Genomic DNA, 24,899 nt, shown 5'->3' with positions numbered 1-24,899 from the left:
GCTGTTGTATCATATTGTTAACAACAAGTTGAACATGAGCCAACAATGTGATTCAGCAGCTTAAAAAAGTCAATGGAATTTTGGGCTGCATTAAAAGGAGTATAGTGTTTAGATCAAGCAAAATAATCGTACCTCTCCAATCTGCTTTGGTCAGACTTCACCTGGAATAATGTGTCCAATTCCAGGCACCACAATTCAAGAAGGATATTGACAAGCTGGAAAGTGTCCAGAGAAGAGCAGCTAAAACAATTAAAGGTCTGGAGACCATGAGTTTAGCCTGCAGAAGAGAAGGTTGAGAGGAGATGTGTTCATGTTGGATCGATCTCGCCATAACTTTTTACACTTTTGTTGGCCCTCCCATCTGTAATCCTGTTATTGTAAATGCCTATAGATTTCATCCTTTCAGCTGTGACCTTATTTTGATTTGAAGCACACCCTGCACCTTCCCTGGGCTCTCTCTGGGAGCAATTGCATATTTTATGATCCCTCCACACTCGCCACTTATTCCCTCAGCCATGATACCGTTTTTAAATGTGTAATGCGATTGTATGTTTTTCTGATGTTGCAGTTGATTTTATTTGTATTGAGTGCTTCTGTATTCTGTATTATTGGGCTTGTCCCCTTGTAAGCCGCCCTGAGACCCTTTGGGGAGATGGTGGCGGGGTATAAGAATAAAGTTGTTGTTGTTGTTGTTGTTGTTGTTGTCGTTGTTGTTGTTGTTATGTTTAAATATTTGAAAGGCTGCTATAAGGCAAAGGGAGCAGGCTTGTTTTTTGCTGCCCTGGAGACTAGGATTCAGAGCAATAGGTTCAAATGATAGGAAAGGAGATGCCACCTGAACATTAGAATGAACTTCTTGACTGTAAGAGTTGTTCAACAATGGAACTCTCTGCCTCAGAGTGTGGTGGAGGCTCCTTCTCTGGAGGCTTTAAAACAGGCTGGATGGTCATCTGTTGGGGTTACTTTGATTGTGCTTTTCCTGCATAGCAGGGAGTTGGACTGGATGGCATATTCTCCAATTTCAGAATACAGATTAATTTCACTGAACTGGATTATATGGTGGTGGAGACTCCTATAATCCCGTTCAATTACCACAATTGCTGAGGAAGGAACCTCTGAACTGTCATTCTCAAGGAAGTGATGTAGAAAAATGTTTTTTACACTCTTTCTGAGAAAAATCCTTATTCTCAAAGAACAAATATATGTGTTTCACCATATATAGTATTTGTTATCTTATATAAATGGTATAAATAACAATTTCACGAGAAAATTCTTTATCCTAGGGCAATATTTTGAATAAGGTCAGTATGCAGGGAAGAATTGTAGCTGATCTGTGAGAATTTAAACATCAAGAAGCTGTGTGAATTTACATTTATGCATACATACAGAGTGTCTGAAATCATCTTTATAATTTCAGTTCTATATATTTTGAATTTTAATTTGTATGGAGCTGCATGGCTTTCTCTAAAAATATCCAGACAATATATCTCCTTTTTTTTTCTTCTGAAGCAATTCTTTGAGGTGAATTATATATTATGAGACAATTGCTTGTCCTAGGCCAGTGAAGGATTTCATGGATGAACAGAGATAAGAATGTGTGTGTGTGTATGTATATGCTTGAATGCTCTTCATCATTTTTAGCTGCTATATCTCCCAGTGGAGAGATATAGTGGTTGCATTTTGCAGTTGGTGGTTAGATAAAAGATGATTTCAGGGTTTTCCATCTCTTTTTACCATTTTATCCTGCACTTGAAATGTATCATGACTGACAGTAGCATTTTAAAACGGAATGCAAAAGGCTGAGCAAAGTACATCTTAGTATACAGCTCTTTTGGTATTCCACATACTTCACGCAGATGTAAGTGTGTTTATGTGGCTTTATGTTATGTATTTCTGTTTGTGTGTGTATGTATGTATGTATGTATGTATATACACACACACAATCTCAATAATCCAGACAACAGCTCTGTTAGATAAACAAGTATTGTATTATTATTCCTAAATTGCAACAAATAATATGCTGTGAAACACTGGATATTGGACAGTGTTTTTCCTAAAGCTATTTAAATTGTAATCCTATATCACCTTGCCTGGAAGTAAGCCACATAGTGAGAACATAGTTCTAGGCAAACTGGAACAGGATTGCAGTTGAAAAGCACAAATACAAAAAACCCAACTGGATTTTGAGTGTACAGATGGGGAGGGATGCTAATGTGAATTGATCCCTGAGTCTAAAAACTTAAAAGGAGTGACGCAAGGTGTGGAACTTGGGAGGAGAGGTGACACAGGATAAGTTTGGCAACTTGGATAGTTTTTTTTTACAGTGTGTCTAAACAACACTAGGCAGTAATGTCCCAACAACAAGGAAGTATGTAAAGTTTCTCCATTTCAAAATCATCAACATCCCAGCCACCACAGATAACTGTGTCCACAGTCTAGGAGCATGACATGTACCAAATATCACTTGAAAGAGGCCCATGGCTGTCATAGTGAATTATCTTTTATCTGGAATTAAATGCTTAAGTACCTATAGATTTCTATCACACCTGGAGGCAAAAGTAAAATATGATATGAAATGCAAATTATGTACCATTTGATATTTAGAACAAACTGAACAAGGTTACTCCAGAGAAAACTCAATGTAAATTGCTATCAAATAAAAATCTTCAAAGTATTACATATTTTTGATGGTATACTTGTTTTAGCATTTCACAGATTGCTGAGTGCTATTTTTATGTGCCTGTTGAACGACTACCAATCACGACTTCATATATCTGGGTGCAATACTGGAAAATGAGCATTACTATTTATTTTCAACATCATAAACCATAGTTCAATAACAGAATTACAACAAAAAGATATTTGGCATTCAAAATTATATTTGTTCAAGACCAAATGTACTTTATTAAAGTTTGAGATTCATTATTAATATGTTGCCACAGTTTTTAATCACTGAAAGAGTCCAAATAAGACAGAGTTTTAAAATTGTGTGATCATATCCACAATCAACAATACTGAATCTACAGTATTATTACTTTAATTATTACTGTAATAAATTAGCAGGGGCCACTTGCAAAAACAAAACTATGATTTTGGCACATGTACACTGACCATATGATCCAGTTTGAAGCTAGGTTCAAACCATGGCATATACAAAACAAACACCGCCAAAGTGCTTTGCACTGTGAATTAAAGTACATCAAGCAAAGCTGCGGGGAAGTCCAAATTAAGCCCTAAACATAAACCAAAATGATCTTAACGGATTAGAGAGATGGACCAAAACTAAAAAAAAATGAAGTTCAACAGTGACAAATGCAAGATACTCCACTTAGGCAGAAAAAATGAAATGCAAAGATACAGAATGGGGGACGTGTGGCTCAAGAGCAGTACGTGTGAAAAAGATCTTGGGGTCCTTGTGGACAACAGTGTGATGTGGCGGCAAAAAAAAAGCCAATGGGATTTTGGCCTGCATCAATAGGAGTATAGTGTCTAGATCTAGGGAAGTCATGCTACCCCTCTATTCTGCCTTGGTTAGACCACACCTGGAAAATTGTGTCCAATTCTGGGCACCACAATTGAAGAGAGATATTGATAAGATGGAATATGTCCAGAGGAGGGCAACTAAAATGATCAAGGGTGTGGAGAACAAGCCATTTGAGGAGCGGCTTAAGGAGCTGGGCATATTTAGCCTGAAGAAAAGAAGGCTGAGAGGAGACATGATAGCCATTTATACATTTGTGAGGGGAAGGCATAGGGAGGAAGGAGCAAGCTTGTTTTCCACTGCCCTGGAGTCTAGGGTGAGGAATAATGGCTTCAAACTACAAGAAAGGAGATTCCATCTGAGCGTTTGGAAGAACTTTTTGACTGTAAGAGCCGTTCAGCAGTGGAACTCTCTGCCCTGGAGTGTGGTGGAGGTGCCTTCTTTGGAAGCTTTTAAACAGAGGCTGGATGGCCATCTGTCGGGGTGCTTTGAATGCAATTTTCCTGCTTTTTGGCAGCGGGTTGGACTGGATGACCCATGAGGTCTCTTCCAACTCTATGATTCTATGATTCTATGAAAGGGAAAACCCAGCTTGGCAGAATGTACAACACATTATAAAGACTCACCTATGCTGGAGAACTTTCTAAAATTCAGAACATGGGGAGGGGGCTGCCTAATAATACCTCAAGGGCATGACTGACCTCCCTTGGAGAGGTGATCGATTACCTCCACTACTGCCTTTTCCCTCCTCTGCCATATGCGTTTAGCACACATCTCAGCATGCAAATTGGAAAAAATCTGTATTCTCTGTTGGCTGTCAAGCCCCAGAAACTGTGGGTTGGACCCAGTTTGAGGCCAGCTTCCATAGCTAATGTAATCACCTTCCTGGCCTCAAACCTGTTCCAGAAATGTCAACCTAATCATTAGCACAGTGAAATCTGTTTCTACAAAACCACATTCCAAAACAAGATAAATACACATATACTCAACAATTTTTGCACCTTCTACTTCATGAAAAGTGTCTGGGGTAAGATGGGAAAACTGGTTGTTGATAGTGCATTGTGATAGTGATGAATGTGTTTTTCAAGAAGGTATATCTAATTCTGTTGGTGAAAAAAAATCTACTAAAAATCTACATAATTTCCATAATCATAATGCATAATTTCCAGTCAGAATCTAAACGTCTATTATTGGAAAAGTAGCTTGAGGATATGATAGCATTTAAATTCCAGGAGCTCCTGGATGAAGCAGATTAGATACTTTTCAGTCTGGCTCCAGGCCTCATTGTGGGATGAAGATGGGTTTTTTCATCTTGACAGATGATCTATGTCAAGAATTAGATATAGTGCCAAATCTTGAGACAGCATCTTTTATATTGTGCTGAATCCTGTTCAAATTAAAATAATAAGAATATACACACACATTTTAGTCTTACTTGTGGAAAAGGAAGTAAGATTTATCATAACAAGGAAAATATTAAAGCCACTTTAATACCCTGCTAAAGCAGTAGAATCAGGAAATGTAAACCACAAGATGGTATTATGGGATATGTCTGGCCTAACAGAGCACAAGATGTTTAGACCTGACATAGCATTTTCAAGTTTGCAGGGTCATTTACAACTCTCAGATCACTTATGTTTGACATCTGCTAGAGATGAACTTCTAAATTCATGAAGGCCAGAAAGAGTCTGCACTGCAGATTGTCTGCTCATTCATAATGCAAGACCACGGCCTAAAAAAAGAACTGTACTCAAACTCAGTAAAGGTGAATTTTTACCTCCTGTTTGATCTTGCAGTAAAAGCTGACTAAACCATTTTCTATTTTAGAGGCAAGCAAAACGGAATCAGCAAACAGGTTGGAAGGCTGTGGAGACACATACAAGACCATGGGCCTGATAAATAAATTTCTCTCCTCTTCTATTGAATGGCTTCCATTTATCTAATTCCGAAATCTCCATGCTTTTAATCATAAAAAAACTTGAATTAGCTATACAAAGCTCCATAAGAGCTGAACATCAAAACAATGACAACAAATCTCCCTTCATGTTTGTTATGATATAAAAAATCTATAAATCAGAAAAGGTGAAATGATGCTATGCAATTCCACGTTTATTTCATATCCTGAAAAACTGAAAAGAAGGATTTTTTCAGTTTTAATTTCAGAGTAGTAGATAATGGAAAAGAATATAAAAGGAAGTTCCACATGCATTATTAATTATTCATTTATGTCCTACTTTTCCCCCAAATCCTCCAACTTGTGATTTTCAGTAGCTTAAAAAATTAAAACCAATAATAAAACACAAAACATAAGTAAAAATATATTTGAAATGCTCATTAAAATGCAGTTAAACTAGTTATAGAATTATAACTGCTTAGAGGAAATCATGTAAAAAAACATGTAAACAGCATAGTGTAAAAAGCCCTTGCAATCAGTTTGTAAAAGTGGAACTGAATGGGGGGAAATCCCTTTGACATTGAAAGAACAGCAAAGATACAGACACTCAGACCAGTGATGGTGAACTTATGGCACATATGCCAGAAGAGACACATAGTGACCTCTCTCTTGGCATGCATACCATCACCCCCACCCTCCACCCTCACTTGCCATTCCACTCCTTGCTCACTTTCAACCCATCAGACAACCTGGACACAAGACATATAGGGTTTTATAGGTCATTGCTAGGTAATAAGAAAAGATTTGGGGGTCATCAGTACTGCTGTGATCACTTTGCTCCAAAATTCTAGATGACTTCTACTCCACAAAACATGTAGAACAATCCTCAGCACTATCTGCTGACCTTTCCCTTCCAAGCAAAAAAGAGCAGCTGCTATAAAATATTGCTCCTGAGACCCATCCAAGGAAAATGGACCACAAGAATACCACTGACATCAAAATCAGATCAGCAGAACAAACAGAGACACAGATATTATCCATAGGGAGGTCATCACATACTTCAATACCATGTTTTCTATGCTTCTTCATACATAATCATCTGTTTCACAAAGAGAGGATCAAGCTTTGAAAAAATAGTGATGATGCAGATTATTATTATTGTTATATTTATACATACCCTTCTTTATCTCCCCAAAGATAACTGAAAGAGGCTTACAGTAGAAGTTGACAACTAGTACTCACCAACTCTCACAATCTCATGGTGAATAAGACCTATGTAACAACTTCATCACATTGGGCTAAAATTGGTGGCAAACACCAATTTTAGTCCAGGTTACCCACGGAGCCAGCTGGCTCCCATTACATGACACTGTGCCAGAGAGCTTCTGTGTTGTCATTAAATATATGGGGAAAAGCCATGTGCACCACGCACGCTCATGCTTTCCCCCATGTGATTGCCCTACCATGGATGCGGGACGTGGGGCACTGGATTACCCATGCTCCGCAGTGAAGCAGAGCACCACCGCCTCCTGCGGCCAACTATCTGATGAGGTAGTAAGAGGTGATCCAAAAGATCTCTAAGACACTAGGTTGCCTACTAATGCTATAGACAGAAAAGGATCACTTTCAACATTGCAATAAATCATGTGACTCACTAGATTTCGGAGTCACAGCTAAGACATCTTCCTTTCCCCATATCTTGATCCCACCACCAGTACCAAGCTCCATATGCAGCTCCTGAAGCCAGGCACTCAAAGCACATTCTATTATTATTATATCTAGCTTAGTGTTGCATCATAAATTATGATTAATCTTGACTATTGTTTCTTGAGATAATCGTTGAATCGAAGTTGTTTTGAACAGACAATAGCTGAGACAAACTGAAGTCTGCTCATTGATTTGGTATAGTTAACCAAAAACTGAAGGAAATTATTCTGATTTTATTTTGGATTCCAGAATGCCTATGCACAAAGAAAATGGATCTTCTTTGTGTATAGAAATAAAATATTGTCCCTATGTGTTACAAGCTACATTATTCTGGCACATGAAGATTTCTGTAGCAATTGTTATTGGTTAATTAATTAAACAAAGGTATTGTTTTGCATTTATACATTTTAGTAACCACATATCTCAGAAAAATAGCATGTTGAACTGCAGGTAAACAGGATGGACAAATTACTGATTGCAGTTCTTCATGTGAGTTCTGCATCACTCAGTATGCTCTCACATAACCGTAGTAGCGTTTAAATAACCATAGTAACTAGATTAGAGACATTACTATCATAAGGACATTGTTAATAATAAGTTAGGAACTGGTTAGACAAACAATATTGTCTGGACTTAAATGAATACAAAAGCATTAATTTTCAAAAGGAGCTAATTCAAAGATTTCTTGTGGATTTGCTAAATGTTGTTCAATAGACTAAAAATGAAACAAAAAGCCTGTGCTTCACTGGAGTTCAGTAAAATCTGAAGAAGTAGACCAATCTGAAGAAGTAGATCAATCTGAAGAAGTAGACCAATCTGAAGAAGTAGACCAATCTTACTGCTAGTCACTCACCTTGAAGTCTCTGCATGACACCAGCAATATCCCGAGGGGTTCTTGCCGCTGATCTTGAGGAGGCCATTTCTGGTTTGCAGAAAAAAGTACTTCCGTATACAGAATATCCACTTTAAGATGGCAGATTCTGATCATTTCATTTTGCAAAATATCATAACGTGTAGCACTGAATGCCTTAGTAAGTCACTGCAGGGTTTTGTTTGCAGCCAAAAAATGTTCACTTTTCCAGAAAGATTGCACTGTAGACACCTCAACAAAACCTGAAACGAAAGAGAAATGAAATTATTGAGATAACACCAACAGTTATTTTTATTAAAATAGCTCACAATATCATCAGTAAATCAAGCATGAAGAAATATGGTTGCTTGGCTATCCCAGGTGACTACTGACCTAATTCTATGAGCAACTGCACGAAAAAAGCAACTCAGCCATAGCTGCACCAGAGTACTACTGGCAAGATTTTATGGACTAGTAAAGAACTATCCTCAGACTTCATGTCAAAGTAGCCATGCAGTTCAGTACTACTGCCCTGGCAATCTCTAGTGAGAAAGCATAACTATCTAAATACATGATTGTGTGACTGCAAAATAAGTTTAGTGTCTGAAGTAAGATGAGCAAAGCTCTGAGATCTGAGTATGTACCATCTTATTGTATTTCAATGATCTAGAATTCAATTTTCACAGCAAATCTTCAGCCTTCACATATGTAATAAACCAATTATGACTGTGTTGATGATTGGAACAGATTGGGTACTAAAATAACAATGCTAGAATACCCTGCAATGTACATCTTTGAGTTGTTAATGTAAGAAGTTTTATTGTTTTAAAATCTGACTAATAATCTGGCTAACAGAATTTAAAACTTTCAATGAAGAAACAATGTGCCAAGCTCTGATTGTTTCACAACACAAAACTACAACCTCTGCTTGAACACAGTCAATGTCTCTGTGGATTATTTACTCAGATATTATTTTTCCAAGCTAAGCCAGAAAAGAGTGTTAACTGGTGTTTGTGAGAAAAACATCTACAGAACCAAAGTAGTAGTAAAACAAAGAAAAGTATAGAAAACTCAACTTTCAAAAAGTCTCAGGGTGCTTCTAATCAGCACAAAAAATGCGAGTTTTAAATAGATGACAAAAAAAAAACTGGGACCTGAGAACATATGTGTCCCGGGATTTTTTTCACCATCATCCTCACAGGCTTTGTCTGTACTGGAAGATGACGGAGGGTGGACAGGGAACATACAGTGGAGGTTATTTTTTTAAATATACGCACACATGTGAATCTCTTAATATAAATGCAAGCAGATTTGTATGTGGACATATGAAGTTCAGCACATAACAAAGGGAATTTTTTTTAACTGCCCGATTTCTCTCTTCCCAAATTTATTCAAGCTCTGTTTAAAACAAAGAGATTCATAGAGTTCTAATTGCTTTCCATTCCTGCTTCCTTTAAATCAGCTGTGTGTCTATTTGACAACCCAATCAGTTGTTTCAGGTTTTTAAAAAGAGGGCATGTGCTGGAGTCCACAGGGGGAGGGAAGGAAATCACATGGTTTTTTGTGAGTGCAGGGATATACAGTGATGAGAACATGTGCATTTTCTAGCCAGAATTGGGATAAATGGGGATCTTTTACCCTGTGTTTTTCAACCAGTGCAGCAAATTAGCGTGGATTTGCCCCTAGTGTCATGTAGCCACTCCCACTCCTTTTAACACAGGAAATCCTGTGTTTTAGGTGCTATGTAGGTGGACCTTCATTAGTTAAAGGGCAGGTATGCATCATAGTGAGACCCATTTTGGATATCAATGTAAGCAAGAGTCTCAGGCTGGTATATGCTGTCCAATGAGGCAAGAAATATGCATATATTTTTTAGTCCTCCCCTCAGATATAGCTACAGCACCTGATAGTCATGGGAAGTCTCCCATTTAAGCATTAACCAGGGTTGACCCTTCTTAGCCTCCAAGATCAAATGGGATGTCATACCTTTGGGTTACTTTCTTACAACATTATAACCATATTTAAAAGCATGTTATTTAATCTCAAGTCTGTCAGTAGCTGCAGAACACAAGTTGTGGTGTAGTAGTAGTAGAGTAGGGCCAGAAATATCCCCTCTACGTTTAGTGAAAAGCTGTGTCTATACTATCACACAAGTACTCGAAGTTTGGAGGAGCAGAGGAAGACTCCTCATAAGTAGAGAGCTCCTTCTGAAGTGGGGAGAGGGACTCCTCTTCAGGAGGAGGATAACGTTTATCCAACTACCTGCAAAGCTCTGCCCTGCAGAAGAGTCATGAATATTCTGCAACATAGAGCAATGTCGAAATGCGAAATAAAATACAATACAATCCCATATCAACAGGACTGGTATCCACATTTTTAAACCACATATGACAAAATATGTTCTCCCAATTCATTTTCTAGGAGCAACATTGTGGATCTATTCTTGGGCTAGAAATTCTTCATTTCAGAAGAGCTTGCTATCATCCATAGTTTCATGTTAACATGAGAAGTCTGGGAATGTATCTCCACCAGATACAAGGTTTGAACAGTATACAAACTTCATTTTTGGAGAGGAATACAGGGAGAGGGTTTATTAATCAGTCTTAGACATTGTATTGCCGAAGGCTTCCATGGCCGGAATCACTGGGTTGTTGTAGTTTTTTCGGGCTATATGAACATGGCCATATATCCTGAAAAAACCTACAACAACCCATTCTTAGACATTGTTTTTACTTTTTTATCTACCCTCTCATTTTAAACCATGATCTTCTTTTATCTTTTCCAGAATACGTACATCCTGAATGGATATTGCTGGCCAAGGCCTATGAACTGTTTGGCCCTGCTTCCAGAATTTCATTCAGTTCTTGCCTTCCATGGAAAAGTTATGCTACTGTAAGACTTCAGGGGCACTTCAGACTGAACTGTAAGACTTCAGGAGCAATTTAGAAAAAAGGAAACGAAGGAAGGAGGGGGGAAGGAAGAGTACAGTGTCCTCCCCCCCCCCACAAAAACGCTTTTATCAACTGTTTGTTTGTGGAAAGGACATAACCATATAATCATAGATTGAGGTCATGCCTCATGGCAAGGTTGTACACAGATATCTTTCAAAAAATGTAAAATCTTCAAAGGCGCATGCCACATTCAAATGTAATTAGTCAAAGTCTAATTCAAGTTTTCTACTCCATAAAGCTTTATTTTGTTTTCTTTATCCAGTAATAAAGGGTGTCAGACTCATGATTAGGTTTATCTTAAAATTTCTGCAAGCATACATGAGGCATGTTTACCCTAGTGATCAATTTGTGTGGCAAGTGATGCCTAACAAAATAGCCCCGATGCTGCATCCTTGAAGGAAAGAGAAAATGAAGACATGATGAGGAACTTTGCTTTACAAACTAAGTGCAGTTATGATGCACTGAGGATTATGAGCATGGAAAGCATTCCTGTTTTTGAAGAACTTCTGGACTCACAGGAATAAAAACGTCAATCAAAAGTGTTTTACAGTGATAGAGATGCTTAATCCTTTGAACCTAAATGTTCTGAAATAAAATACATCAACTAACAGAATTAAACTTCCCATTAGCAGGCTGTTATCCATTCCATACAAACATATTGAAAAGTAACATGTGAAGAATTAAAGGTATTGTATTTATTCAAAGTAACAGAATGAAAGCTCACTAAAATTAGGTATACCACTCACTGTAAGAGGCATATGTTTATTTACATACATATACTGCTCCTGGTTGTTCCTCTAAGTACAACTTTCATAAAGTTTCCTTGAGTACAACTTTCATAAAGTTTCCCGGTAATATCCCATCCAAATTATACACTGAGTTGCAGAGGCGTTCCTAGGTAATTTTCAATGGTAAGCAAACAGTATTTTGGCACTGCCCCTTCCCCCCCCCCCCCCCCAACCAATCACGGATATATATTTTCTGTTCATAGTGGGAGTTCTGTGTGCCATATTTGGTTCAATTCCATCATTGGTGGAGTTCAGAATGCTCTTTGATTGTAGGAGAACTATACATCCCAGTAACTACAACTCGCATATGTCAAGGTCTATTTTCCCCCAAGAGCACCTCAAGAGTGCCCCTGGGCAAAATCAACTATACTACAAATGCGTACTTTGCATAACGGGTTGAGCCGCCCCTGCTGAGTTGAGGAAGTACTGTACACTATGTGCTCTCAGTTTATTTCTATGCCATTTAGAAGGACTATTCTACATGCCAAAGAATGCTTACTGTGACTATGGGTCTGTCCACATAAACGACACACCCCAAAATATGTCAAAAGTCATTTTTGGGTATGGAGGGAATGCCTAAGGGTTTCTGGCCACTAACATGGGACAAAACCAGTTAACCTTTTATCCCATGTTAGCAGAAGTTGTAGAATGCTCCAGAACTTCCCAAAAAGCTCTGGAGCAGCCCTGAGTTTCATATATGTGTGTGAGCGGCTGGCCTGGTTCTAATCCAGAACTGGCCTCCTGATAGGCATTCCTGTATTATGGAACATATATAAGCATAATATGAAGTATAATGGCACATTGCTATTATAAAAGTTATACCTTATATCAAAATTTCCAAAGAAAAATAGCCAATATTAAGTAAGCACAGTACGATGTAAAATGGTTTGTCTGTAACACATGTAAAATTCTTACTTCTTAAAATTCTCAGTACTAAAAGTTTTCATAACAACATTAATACAAATATTTTCCTGACAATTTTTTCTGAGTTTCTCCTGTTCATCCATGTGTAATAAAAGTTTAAGCAACAAATAGGCAATTAATTCTAAGCCTAACAAGTAGGACTCTGAAGTGTATTAGATATGTGACAAATGTTACACTGCTTTCTGTGGGCTGGAAATATAGTCTTATCTAAACAAAAGAAAACCAAGCTGCAACAGATGGGCAGAGAAAGAGCATTAGCAAAAGAAGAGACCATATCAGCAGTATCTTCAGTACAGAATTACAACACTCACTCTTGCTCACTCCCTCCTCTCCCATCTATGAATATGGGGATATATTTATGAAAATACAGACAAAATATTTGTTTTGTTTAATTACTTAAAGCAGTGGTCCACCAACTACACCCCGCCAATCAGATACAAGGTCACTGACCTGTCCCTGTCCCCCACCTTAAACTTTAGGCTTAGGGTCACCCTGAAATCTCTTGAAAGCACTCAATGACAATAATGCTAATTAACCTGACTATCTCAGCCAAAAACAGACCCACACTTCCCATTGAAATACTGGTAAGTTTATGTTAGTTATAATTGTCCTTCATTTTAAATACTGTGCGGTTGCGTTATGGTTTTATTTTTGCACTACAAATCCGATATGTGCAGTGTGCATAGGAATTTGTTCCTGGTTTTTTCTTTTCTTCTTCTTCTTCAGCTTAAAAAGTTTAAGGACCCCTGACTTAAAGTATTGATTTGACATAAAAGCTGACTTATTTTAGCATGGTAAAATAATGCACATACAAAGTTCTCAGTTATAAAGAGAGCATATATTTAAATGGCAGGCAATAAATATAATGGCAGAAGCCAAGAAAGTATTGACTCCTTTCTTTCCTATTTAATGCAGACAAATCAACTAATACATAGTAGTCATAACCATGGCCTGAAATGTACTTTATGGTTTTGATAATATCAATACAATATTGATATACAGTATATTATATTGAAAGTATATTATATAATGTAAACATTTTTGTTCCTGAGTGTTTGTTTTCAGGAACAAACAATGCATTTTATATCAATATAAATCTTGAAAGTAGTCATATATAAGTCTTTAGGGCTTTTGTTGTTGTTGGCCTTCAAGCAATATCAGATTTATGGTGACCCTAAAGAAAACCTATCACAGGATTTTCTAGGTAAAATTTGTTTGCGCTTGAATTCCTCTGAAGCTGAGAGACTGTTGGCTTGCTCAAGGTTACCCAGCAGTAAGTTTTAATAACTCATCTGCAATGACTATTTATGTTAGTTCAGAACCAGTTTGGAAAAAACAGTATTTTTATGCCAATATTAGACTGCCATCTCTGGAACAAGTTCAAGTCCAGGAAGATGATTACAGCTTGACAACCCCTGGAGAAGGTTGTGCTCTAGCCCATTCTAGATAAGATGTGCATTAGCGCTCTGGAGGCATACAAGGAGACAATAGAAAAAGTGACACACAGCAGTAAAGGTAATCAATTATCTGTCCTTGGGGGGGGGGGGGGGGTGAACCGACCCCTTGATTCCCAACCATGCCCTTGGGGTGCTTTTTAGCAGCTCCCCACACCTGCATTCCAAACTGTACAGCTCAGTGGGTATCTACAATGCACTTCATATTCTGCAGACCTTATTTTGCCATATAATAATAATAATAATAATAATAATAATAATCTTTATTTGTACCCTGCCACCATCTCCCTGAAAGGACTCGGGATGGCTGACAGAAGCACTCCAAGTGCCACATGCAGACAACAGTAGGTAAATATAAATGCAACGGCATAAGTATAATCAACAGCACATACAAATCTCATTAATAAAATTATAAAAATTGAAAATTATAAAATTTCTAAAACACAGTGGAACCTGCCGGCCAGCTATCTATCAAACAATAAGTCAAAGTATAGGCCAGTACTATCAATAATTCATCACACTGGCCATTGATTACTCAGGATCAAAGGCCTGTCTGAAGAGCCATGTTTTTAGACTCACCCGGAAGACCTAAAGAAAGAGGGCTAAACTAATTTCCTTAGGAAGGGCATTCCAGAGCCAGGGAGACATCAACGAGAAGGCCCTCTCTCTCGTCCCCACCAACCATGCTTGAGACGCTGGTGGGACCCAAAGAAGGGCCTCCCCAGAACTGTGATGGTTTGTAGAAGGAGATGTCATCTCAAAGATAGGTTGAACCTGAAGTGTATAAGGCTTACCTATAATCACCTACACTCTGAATTAGGCCCGGAAACGTATAGAGTCAGTGGAGCTTTAAAAAGGAGGTGGTATGCTCCCTAAAGCTTGCCCCAGTTAATAATCTGGCTGCCTCTCTTTGTACTAGCTGCAGTTTCTAAGTCATTTCCAAAGGCAGCCCCACATAGGGTTCATTACAATAGTCAATTCTTGGTGTAACTAAGACATGGACCACTGTGGCCAAGCCAGGCTTCTTGAGGTACGGTTGCAGCTGGCATACAAAAGTTTGAACTGTGCAAAGACCCTCCCGGCCACTGCCGACACCTGAGCCACAAGCTTCAGCACTGAGTCCAGAAGGACCCCCATGTGATGAGGTTTAGATTGTGCCTGCATAGCAGTGCACTCAGGTGCTTATTTCAGACTTTTTCATGGCTTTTTGATGCACTTTATTCTCCTTAGTGTGCTCTGCAGCATTTGAAGCCTGTATTATCTAGCTTCAACCTACATTACAGGCAGTCTCCAAGTTACGAACAAGCTAAGTTCTGTCGTTTTTCTTAAATTGAATTTGTATGTAAGTGAACAGGTACATTTTTAAGTATAGCATAGGGAAGGATTAACAGACTCGTGGTGTTTGTTTTGCTGTCTATGCCCCTGTTCAGAAGATTTCACCTCACTATCTGTCCCTGTGATAACTGGATTTTGAAAAAAATGACTTGTGGAAATAAGGATTGTTTCTACAACAAGCTTAAGTGGAGAATGAATGAATTTCCCTTCCAAGGGGCAGATTTCTCTCAGATATTTGTCAGATATGTGTAACTTGGGAACTCCCTGTATAGGCTCAGTATAGATGAGCCCTAAGTGCACGATTGAATTGTTAATTTAAATGGAACATAGTACTGTAGAGACAATCTCCAACTCATACAAAAATATGCAAACGCATACACTCATCCCTCTCTCCCACATTCCCTTCCTTCTACCTTTATTAATATAGGCACCTACCCACAAGCTGAAAAACCAGCAGAAGTTTTTATTTTAAAAATTCCTCTGTTGTGCACTGGACTTCATATGCACATGCAAATCTGATTGTGTTTATGTTAAGATATTTGTATGTGCACAGATAAGTTCCAGCACATAACAGAGGGATTTTTTTTAAATCTTCCTGCCTGATGTCCTCCATCCCCTGTGGTCTTAGATTTAAAATGCAAATTTTGGCATTATCTGGAAGTGTTTCTAATCCAGCAGCTTAAGTTTTGGCACCACACTGATTAGAGACCATCTTGCACCTTGATATAAAATCAAAGTAATGCAAATATATAAAATTCGGTTCATACAAACTGTTTGTTCTCACGTATAATTTTAGAGACACCAAGATCTTTTTTATTTTTCATTGCTACTGACAGGTATAAGCTTTTTGTGTAAGAATATTTACTTATATTTTTTCTCTCCACAGTATCAACATGTAACAAAGACAAATTCCAGATAAGTAACAATGTTAGTCTGTAATAGCAATAACAAAAGTGTTGCAGCACTGAGATAAGAGGACAAATAGCCTACATATCAGCAGCGATGGAGATACCATAATAAATAATTAATCATACAGTGTGTTCTCAAAAGGAGCAGAAGCTTCAAAGATTCTTGCAGATACCAGTATGTAAAGGCTAAAGAAAATGCAAGGTTAAATTGATGGAAATAACTTCTCTTCCCCACTCACAAGAGTGATTCCCTTGAAAAAAAAAAAGCATTGACTTTCGTGGCATTTGAACACTGAATTCAATAGGAGTAAATCATTTGTGCAATGTGATCATGTGCATATTTGATTATGTGTGCCTTCAAGTCATCTGTCAATTTATGCAACTCCATGATTTTCATAGGGTTTATTTAGGCAAGGAATACTCTAGTTCCTTCCTCTGAAATATAGCCCATAGCACCTGCTATTCATTGGCAAACTGATAAAATGGGATCTGGTGCCTTTAAGGCAGGGGTCCTCAAACTAAGGCCCCGGGGCCGGATGCGGCCCTCCAAGGTCATTTACCTGGCCCTCTCTCAGGGTCAACCTAAGTCCAAAACAACTTGAAAGCACACAACAACAACAACAACAACAATCCTATCTCATGAGCCAAAAGCAGGCCCACACTTCCCATTGAGATACTAATAAGTTTATATTTGTTAAATTGTTCTTCATTTTAATTATTGTATTGTTTTAAGTGATTTTTGCACTACAAATAAGATATGTGGTATGCATAGGAATTTATTCATGTTTTTTTTTTTTCAAATTATAATCCGACCCTCCAACAGTTTGAGGAACTGTGACCTGGCCCTCTGTTTAAAAAGTTTGTGGACCCCTGCTTTAGGGTATTTAGGACCCTGAGCATGTTTACTCAGATGTAAGTATTATGTCTGAACTCAATGGGACTTAGTCTCAACTAAGTGTGATTAGGACTGCAGCCTTAAAGAAATAAAGTGCTCTTCCTACTGGCTGATTATTTCTGGTAATAGAGAGAGAATTGTGAAAATGACTAGATCACAAATGTATTATATAATTATACTAGAAGCTTGATAGATCTTGTATTACTTTACTAGTAAACTAACATATAATGTCAGTTTCTGTATTGCTTCATTTTCTGCCCTGAGGTACAACTGTCATGCTGAATTATAGTAATGCCCCATGCCCTCCCCATCTTTCAAAAAGAATTGTAGTTCAATGAAGTACTAGCACTCTGGCAGAGGCGACTTCTATAGCATTGAGCCATGGCAATTAAAGTGTTATTAGAACTGCGGTCTTAAAAGAAATAAGGTTCTCCTCCTACTAGCTGTTTATTTCTGGCACTAGGAAGAGATTTGAAAAAAATGTCAAACTGCATTAATTCTACATTATAGATGCACTCTTAGTGTATGGGGTGTGTGTGTGTGTGTGTGTGTATAAGTGTTTGTGGAACAGAGTTTAAACAGTAAGTTTAACAAATAGAGTGAGTGTTTTGGTTTAGCAGAGATGATTTACAGTGGCAAAGGTTGAAAAGATTTGTTTTTAAAAACTCCATGGCCAGATTTCCTGCTCGAGTAAACTGACTCAGCACCACTACATTTAATGAAGCTTCTGGAATTACCTAAGTTGATGGCATGTGTCCTAGAGAACAGGAAAAGAGAATGTTTTCTTTCCCATGATTCTACAGCCCTGAGCCATAACATTTAAAGTGGTCATAAACTACATTTGTTCTACAGTGCAGATGTACCCAGAGTCAGCACAAAGATTAATGCCCATCCTGTTGCAATTCATATTAAGTAAGAAACATGGATTTATTAGTCACTATATAAAAAGTATATGAGATTTGGCAAACATATCAAAAACTAAATACTTGACAGGAAAACAGATAGTTTCTACAAATTTTTTGTTGTGCTATTATGGACAAGCTCAGCTCTCCTCAAACTGAAGAGTAGACCTGCTCTTGAAATGGGATGTATGAGATATCAGGGAACTGTGTGTTTGCATTTCAGGGAAACATTGTGAGGTAGCCAGGATTTTAAAAACCGAGGCCCCTTTCACACAGCTGAATAAAATCCCACATTTTCCGCTTTGAACTGGAATATATGGCAATGTGGACTCAGATAACCCAGTTCAAGGCAGATATTGTGGGATATTTTTGCCTTGATATTCTGGGATATATGGCTGTGTGGAAGGGTCCTGAGTGATCCTATGGATTACAGCAAATCTGATGGGATCAGAACTCTTTCTTTCTATTGTCATTATGTATTTATGGGTGCATCTACACTGGCAGTTCATTATGTATTTATGGGTGCATCTACTGCAGTTCATCATCACTTTAATTGCCATGGCTCAGTGCTATGAAAGTCTAATTTGGTGGGACACCAGCAAGATTTGTCAGAGAAAGCTAACACCTCCCAACAAAGGATTCCCTCAGGCAGTAAGAAGTCGGACCTTGTAGCTGAAAAGCTATTCAATTCTAATTAAGGTGGCCAATTACAACATTCACACCTGCCTCAAACAGACAAGAGTTCTTTCTCCCACCCTGAACCGTCCACAGATATACAAATCCCAACTGCCTAGTTTCTAACAGACCTCACATCATCTGAGGTGAAATGTCAGGAAAAAATGCTTCTGAATCATACAGCTCAGAAAACTCACAGCAACCCAGATCAAGAAGTGGCTTGATATTATTAAAGGGGGCCTCCTATTGCCCTAAAAATGTCAGGAAGGCAAACAACATGGTGAAAAGGGCATTTGTGGGCACACATTTGATTTTTTAAAAAATAGCAGCAGATGAGGCTGGAGGCTGCACATCTACAGGGTCTGCTTGGGTGGGGGTGAGGAGTGCTTATGCAGACCATACCATTCCATAATTGCCCATCTCTAAAGTAGCAAATAGACCATAGCAATAATCAAGTGAGTTCTAAGGGTACCAGTGTTCACAGCCATGGGGTCTAGTTGTGTATTTTGTTATGCTATGTTTTTATTGAGGCCTTGGCCTGTGTAAGCCACATCGAGTCCTTCGGGAGATGCTAGCGGGGTACAAATAAAGATAATAATAATAATAATAATAATAATAATAAACAAATTATAATATATATTTTTTATCCCTGAGTTCAATTCAATTTTTTCCCAAAGAAGAATGCATAACCCTATACCTTGGTGAATGTTTTTTTAATTCACAGTCAAACCAAAATTCAATACAGAGCTTCTTCCTTCAAATACTTCAGATATATATGAGGCACCCTTTTCTCTTGACCTGTTCCTCTGTTAGAAATAAAGAGAAACTCATGACTTCCCCATTCATATAGCAGCCATTGTTGTTCAACATTGATCACTAACAATCTAAGGAACAAATGGAAATATGACATCGGAAATTTATTCTACTGATGCCACAGATTGACAAAATACATGGCAGCAAATAAAGACAAAATAACGAAGCAGAGTCTATTGTACTCTGGAAATATTATGCGATGGCATGACTCATTAGAAAAGGCAACAGTGCTTGGTAAATTTGAAGGTGGTAGGAAAGAGGAAGGACACACTACAAGTGCATTGCCTCAACCAAGGAATCTACAGCTGAACTTAGTCTGCAAAATCTTAGAGGGTCTTAGGAAATACATTCATTGGGTCCCTGTAAGCAATTAACTGCAACACAGCAACAACAGCCTAAGCACCCAGTAGGTGTACATATATAGCTTGATGGTAACACATGTAGTAGGGAAGCTGTGGAGCTCCCTTCCTAGGGATATTAGATTAGCCGCCTCCCTCCTGACCTTTCAGAAAAGAGTAAAAACCTGCCTCTTCGAGCAAGCTTTCAGAACCACAGCATAATCAGATAAACACAGTATGATGAAATAACGAACACGGAATGACTTAAATAATGTAAATGGATAAGGAGTTGAACTGGAAGACATTGATTATTATTGTTTTAATGGTTTTATAGAGGTTTTATCATGTGCTTTAAATGTTTTTGATTGATGTATGTATGTATGTTGTGGCATCTAATTGTTGCCAATTTGTACGCCACCCTGAGTTGCCTGAAAAGAGCTGGATAAAAATGCTGTAAATAAATAAAATAATAAATAAATCCTATTAAAATGAAGGATTGATGGTCCAAAAATACCACACAGTTGCACTGGAGGACATCGGAAAATGCCTAGAGTAAACTTATCCTGTTAAACGTTAATTAAAGCGTAGACACCAGTCCCATGGCTATTGGGGTTGGGCTGCATTGTAATACAACTAGGTTAGAGAGGAAGCCTGTCTTTGCATTGATATGCTGTGCAAAGGGTCCAAGAATGATTACTAGTGTTTCAATCAATCGTATATCAAATGTTAGCATGGAACTGTGGGAAAGTTGTTGTTTTAAAAAAAATCCACATTTTTTTCATAAGAGATGGTAAATATCTGAGACAGCAGACACATAAACATATGGGGTAATAAATGTCTCCTGCAGTAGCATCCTCTGCTAATTGAGAAATGGTGGCATTTTCAAACTCAAATGCTCCAGATGGTTACAGATTCTTCTATTCGGTTTTCACACACACCAAGCTAATTCATAGAATGATAAAGTTGGAAGAGACCTTGTGGGCCATCCAGTCCAACCCTCTGCTAAGAAGCAGAAAAATTGCATTCAAAACACCCCTGACAGATGGCCATCCAACTTCTGTTTGAAAGCCCCCAAAGAAGGAGCTTCCACCACACTCTGGGGCAGAGAGTTCAATTGCTGAACAGATCTCACAGTTAGGAAGTTTTTCCTCATGTTTGAGTGGAATCTCCTTTCCTGTAGTTTGAAGGCATTGTTCCACTGCGTTCTAGTCTCCAGGGCAGCAGAAAACAAGCTTGCTCCCTCCTCCCTGTGACTTCCCCTCACATATTTATACATGGCTATCATGTCTCCTCTCAGCTTTCTCTTCTGCAGGTTAAACATGACCAGCTCTTTAAGCCGCTCCTCATAGGGCTTGTTCTCCAGACCCTTGATCATTTTAGTCACCCTCCTCTGGACAATTCCAGCTTGTCAACACCTCCCTTCAATTGTGGTGCCCAGAATTGGACAACGTGTAATTCCAGTGTGGGCTGACCAAGGGGTATCATGACCCCTTGGGGTATCATGACTTCCCTAAATCTAGAAACTATACTCCTATTTATGCAGGTCAAAATCCCATTGGCTTTTTTAGCTGCCATATGACATTATTGGCTCATGTTTATCTTGTTGTCCATGGGGTCTCCAAGATCTTTTTCACACGTACTGCTCTCGAGCCATGCGTCCCCCATTCTGTATCTTTGCATTTCATTTTATTCTGCCTAAGTGGAGTATCTTGCATTTGTCCCCGTTGAACTTCATTTTGTTAGTTGTGACCCATCTCCCCAATCCAGTGGTTCTCAACATGTGAGTCCATGGATGTTTTGGCCTTAACTCCCAGAAATCCTAACAGCTGGTAAATTGGCTGGGATTTCTGTTAGTGGTAGGCCAAAACACCTGGGGACCGACAGGTTGAGAACCACTGCTCTAATCTGTTAAGATTGTTTTGAATTCTGCTCCTGGGGCATTAGATTCCACTAGGGAGTTTTCTTATTATTAACTTATACATATTTTGCAGACAAAAATAAGTTAATAGAAAAGGCAGATGAGTAAACAAGCAAAGGGTGAGAAAGCTGGGCATTTTTCCTTCTGGGCAAAAGTTGTCTTTCTTCAGTTGTATGGGCTGACTTCAAAATCCCAACTGGATGGCCCCCCACGAGGGTCTTCCTCCAGGGGCAAACCAAGAATGGGCAACTTAGAAGTTCATGAACAGACTCAGAAGTGGAGAGGCAGATCAAAAGACAACCTGGCACTACCTTAAAAAATCCCACACCTTATGTGACTGTGGAGCAGAACAGACAATTCTGCATTTGTATGCTTGTCCACTATGCCCTGCCTCATGTACAGAGGAAGAACTGTTGGAGGCTACAGACAATGCCGTTACTGTTGCCGTTTTTTGGTATTTAAGATATTTAGCCGCCTGCACGCCTTCTATTTTTATCAGTTTTATACTAATTTATGAAATGCTTTTGATACAAAATAAATAAAACTTCAAAATACCGGGATTGAAGATGTCTACCAAAACTGACTGCCTTCTTGTCAAAACAAGGATCCCTTCCATCCCACAAGCCCTGCCTTCACCATTCTGGGAGAGGGAGACATCCCACAGCTTTCCAAAGCACACCCATAGCTTGGGATGTTTGACTTGGCCATGGTAGTCCACGCTCTGGTTACATCCCGTATAGACTACTGCAATGCGCTGTACGTGGGGTTGCCTTTGAAGACTGCTTGGAAGCTTCAAATGTTCCAATGGACGGCAGCCAAGTTACTAACAGGAGTGGCGCTCAGGGAGCATACAACTCCTCTGTTGCACCAGCTCCATTGGCTGCCAGTTTGCTACTGGGCACAATTCAAAGTGCTGGCTTTATCCTATAAAGCCATAAACCAGTGTTTCTCAACCTGGGGGTCGGGACCCCTGTGGGGGTCATGAAGGGGTGTCAGAGGGGTCGCCAAAGACAATCAGAAAACATGGTATTTTCTGTTGGTCATGGGGGTTCTGTGTAAAAAGTTTGGTCCAATTCTATCATTGGTGGAGTTCAGAATGCCATTTCATTGTGGGTGAACTATAAATCCCAACAACTACAACTCCCAAATGGCAAAGTCTATTTTCTCCAAACTCCATCTGTGTTCACATTTGGGCATATTGAGTATTTGTGCCAAGTTTGATCCAGATGCATCATTGCTTGAGTCCATAGTCTGGATATAGGTGAACTACAACTCCAAAAACTCAAGGTCAATGTCCACCAGATGTTCCCAATATTTTCTCTTGGTCATGGGAATTCTGTGTGCCATGTTTGATTCAATTCCATCATTGATGAAGTTCAGAAGGCTCTTTGATTTAAGGTGAACTATAAATCCCAGCAACTCCAGCATTACCAAATGACAAAATCAATCACCCCCAACCCCACCAGTATTCAAATTTTGGACGTATCAGGTATTTGTGCCAAATTTGGTCCAGTGACTGAAAATACATCCTGCATATCAGATATTTACATTACAATTCATAACAGTAGCAAAATTACAGTTATAAAGTAGCAACAAAAATAACGTTATGGTTGGGGGTCACCACAACATGAGGACCTGTACTAAGGGGTCGCGACATTATAAAGGTTGAGAACCACTGCCCTAAACGGTTTTGGCCCAACTTATCTGTCTGAATGCATCTCCATTTAGGATGTTAAGATTGTCCTAGATCTTATGATGTTAAGATTGTCTGTGGAGCCCCTGCTCTCGACTCCGTCTGCATCACAAATACGTTTGGCGGGGACGAGAGACAGCGCCTTCTCAATGGTGGCCCCTTGGCTATGGAACGCCCTTCCTAGGGACATTAGATCATCCCCCTCCCTTTTAACATTATGAAAAAAGTCAAAACCTGTTTGAGCAGGCATTTGAAAGGCAGTGTAACAGACACAGGATTATGGCACAATTGGATTATGACATCGGATTACATTTTTGTCTAGGAGATGAAAATGATTTGTTTTTACTAACTGTTATGGTCTTATATGATATGTTAGTGTTTTTAAATGTTCTAAATGTTTTTATGAAGTTGTTGGGCATTGAATTGTTGCCTTGCGAACCGCCTCGAGTCGCCTGCAGGCTGAGTGGGGTGGTATATAAGTATAGCAAATAAATAAATAATAACAACAAATAAAACAAACCAAAACAACCAAATTATAGGACATCTGGAGCCAAGCCCGTTTCTGACACAAAACAGAGATGTCCACCAATGAGCCACCTGGAACCTGGCACAGACCCAAGCCATGGGGATGGACGGAAGACACATTCCAAGAGGGCGCCCGCCTGGTTTGATTGGGAAGCCTCTTCTTTTCCTTCCCCTCCCCTCCCCGGCCAAGCGAAGCCCCACAAGCCTGGAAATCCCAGGGCCGGAGAGAGCGGCGAGGCTGCCCTTGGTGGTACCTGCCCCGTGATGCCTCCTCCTCCTCCTCCTCCTCCTCTCTGGCTTCCTCCAAGGACAGGGCAGCGCAAGGGAGCCAGGGGCATCCCTCGCAGCCCGGCAATGCAGCAAGCGGGAAAACGGCGGGGAGAAGGGGCCAAGAGCCGCTGTATCCCCGCACAGGAGCCTCCCCCTGCTCCTCCTCCTCGCAGCTCACCTTCCCAAACGCCCTCCAAACACCACGCCGAAGCTCCCGAAGCTCCCTGGTTACCGAAGGCAACAAGACGCACGCATCTCCCCAGCCAGGCAGGAAGGCAGGCAGGAAAGGAAGCGCGCTCACGCACTGCTGCACCTCCAAGCAGCAGCAGCCGGGTCTCCGGGAGCTCCGCCTCTGCTCCTCCTCTAGTTGCCCCCCCTTCCCCCAGTTTGCCAGGCAAAGGATGCTTTAATTTGCGTGTTGGGATGGAGGGGGGACAAAACAGGTGCCTTGGCGTTGAGGGAGAAGGACAAAACGGGAGAGAGAGAGAGAGAATGTAAGGGGTTTGTTGGAAAGCTCCCCTTCCCCTTCTTTGCGGTGCGCAATGGTTTGTCCCTCTCTGCCTCTGAGGGAGATGCTG

The 24,899-nt window shown here is 39.5% G+C and overlaps 1 protein-coding gene across 1 annotated transcript in view; it reads right to left on the bottom strand.

Annotated features, from left to right (window-relative positions):
- Positions 1–24,647, bottom strand: part of SYNE1 (spectrin repeat containing nuclear envelope protein 1) — a 354,454-nt gene extending 329,807 nt beyond the window's left edge. Inside the window, exons 1-2 of the mRNA XM_067465989.1 lie at positions 24,500–24,647; positions 7,936–8,195 (exon numbers count right to left, since the gene is read on the bottom strand). Of these exons, the coding sequence (XP_067322090.1) occupies positions 7,936–8,002 (67 nt within the window). The 5' untranslated portion in view covers positions 8,003–8,195; positions 24,500–24,647. The remainder of the gene's footprint in view (positions 1–7,935; positions 8,196–24,499) is intronic.
- Positions 24,648–24,899: the final 252 nt, after the last annotated feature.

This window comes from Anolis sagrei, chromosome 1 (genome assembly GCF_037176765.1).
Source record: "Anolis sagrei isolate rAnoSag1 chromosome 1, rAnoSag1.mat, whole genome shotgun sequence".
In the NCBI taxonomy this organism is placed as follows: Eukaryota; Metazoa; Chordata; class Lepidosauria; order Squamata; family Dactyloidae; genus Anolis; species Anolis sagrei.
The sequence above is the reverse complement of the archived record's forward strand: the minus strand, read 5'-3'. Positions and strand labels throughout refer to the sequence as shown.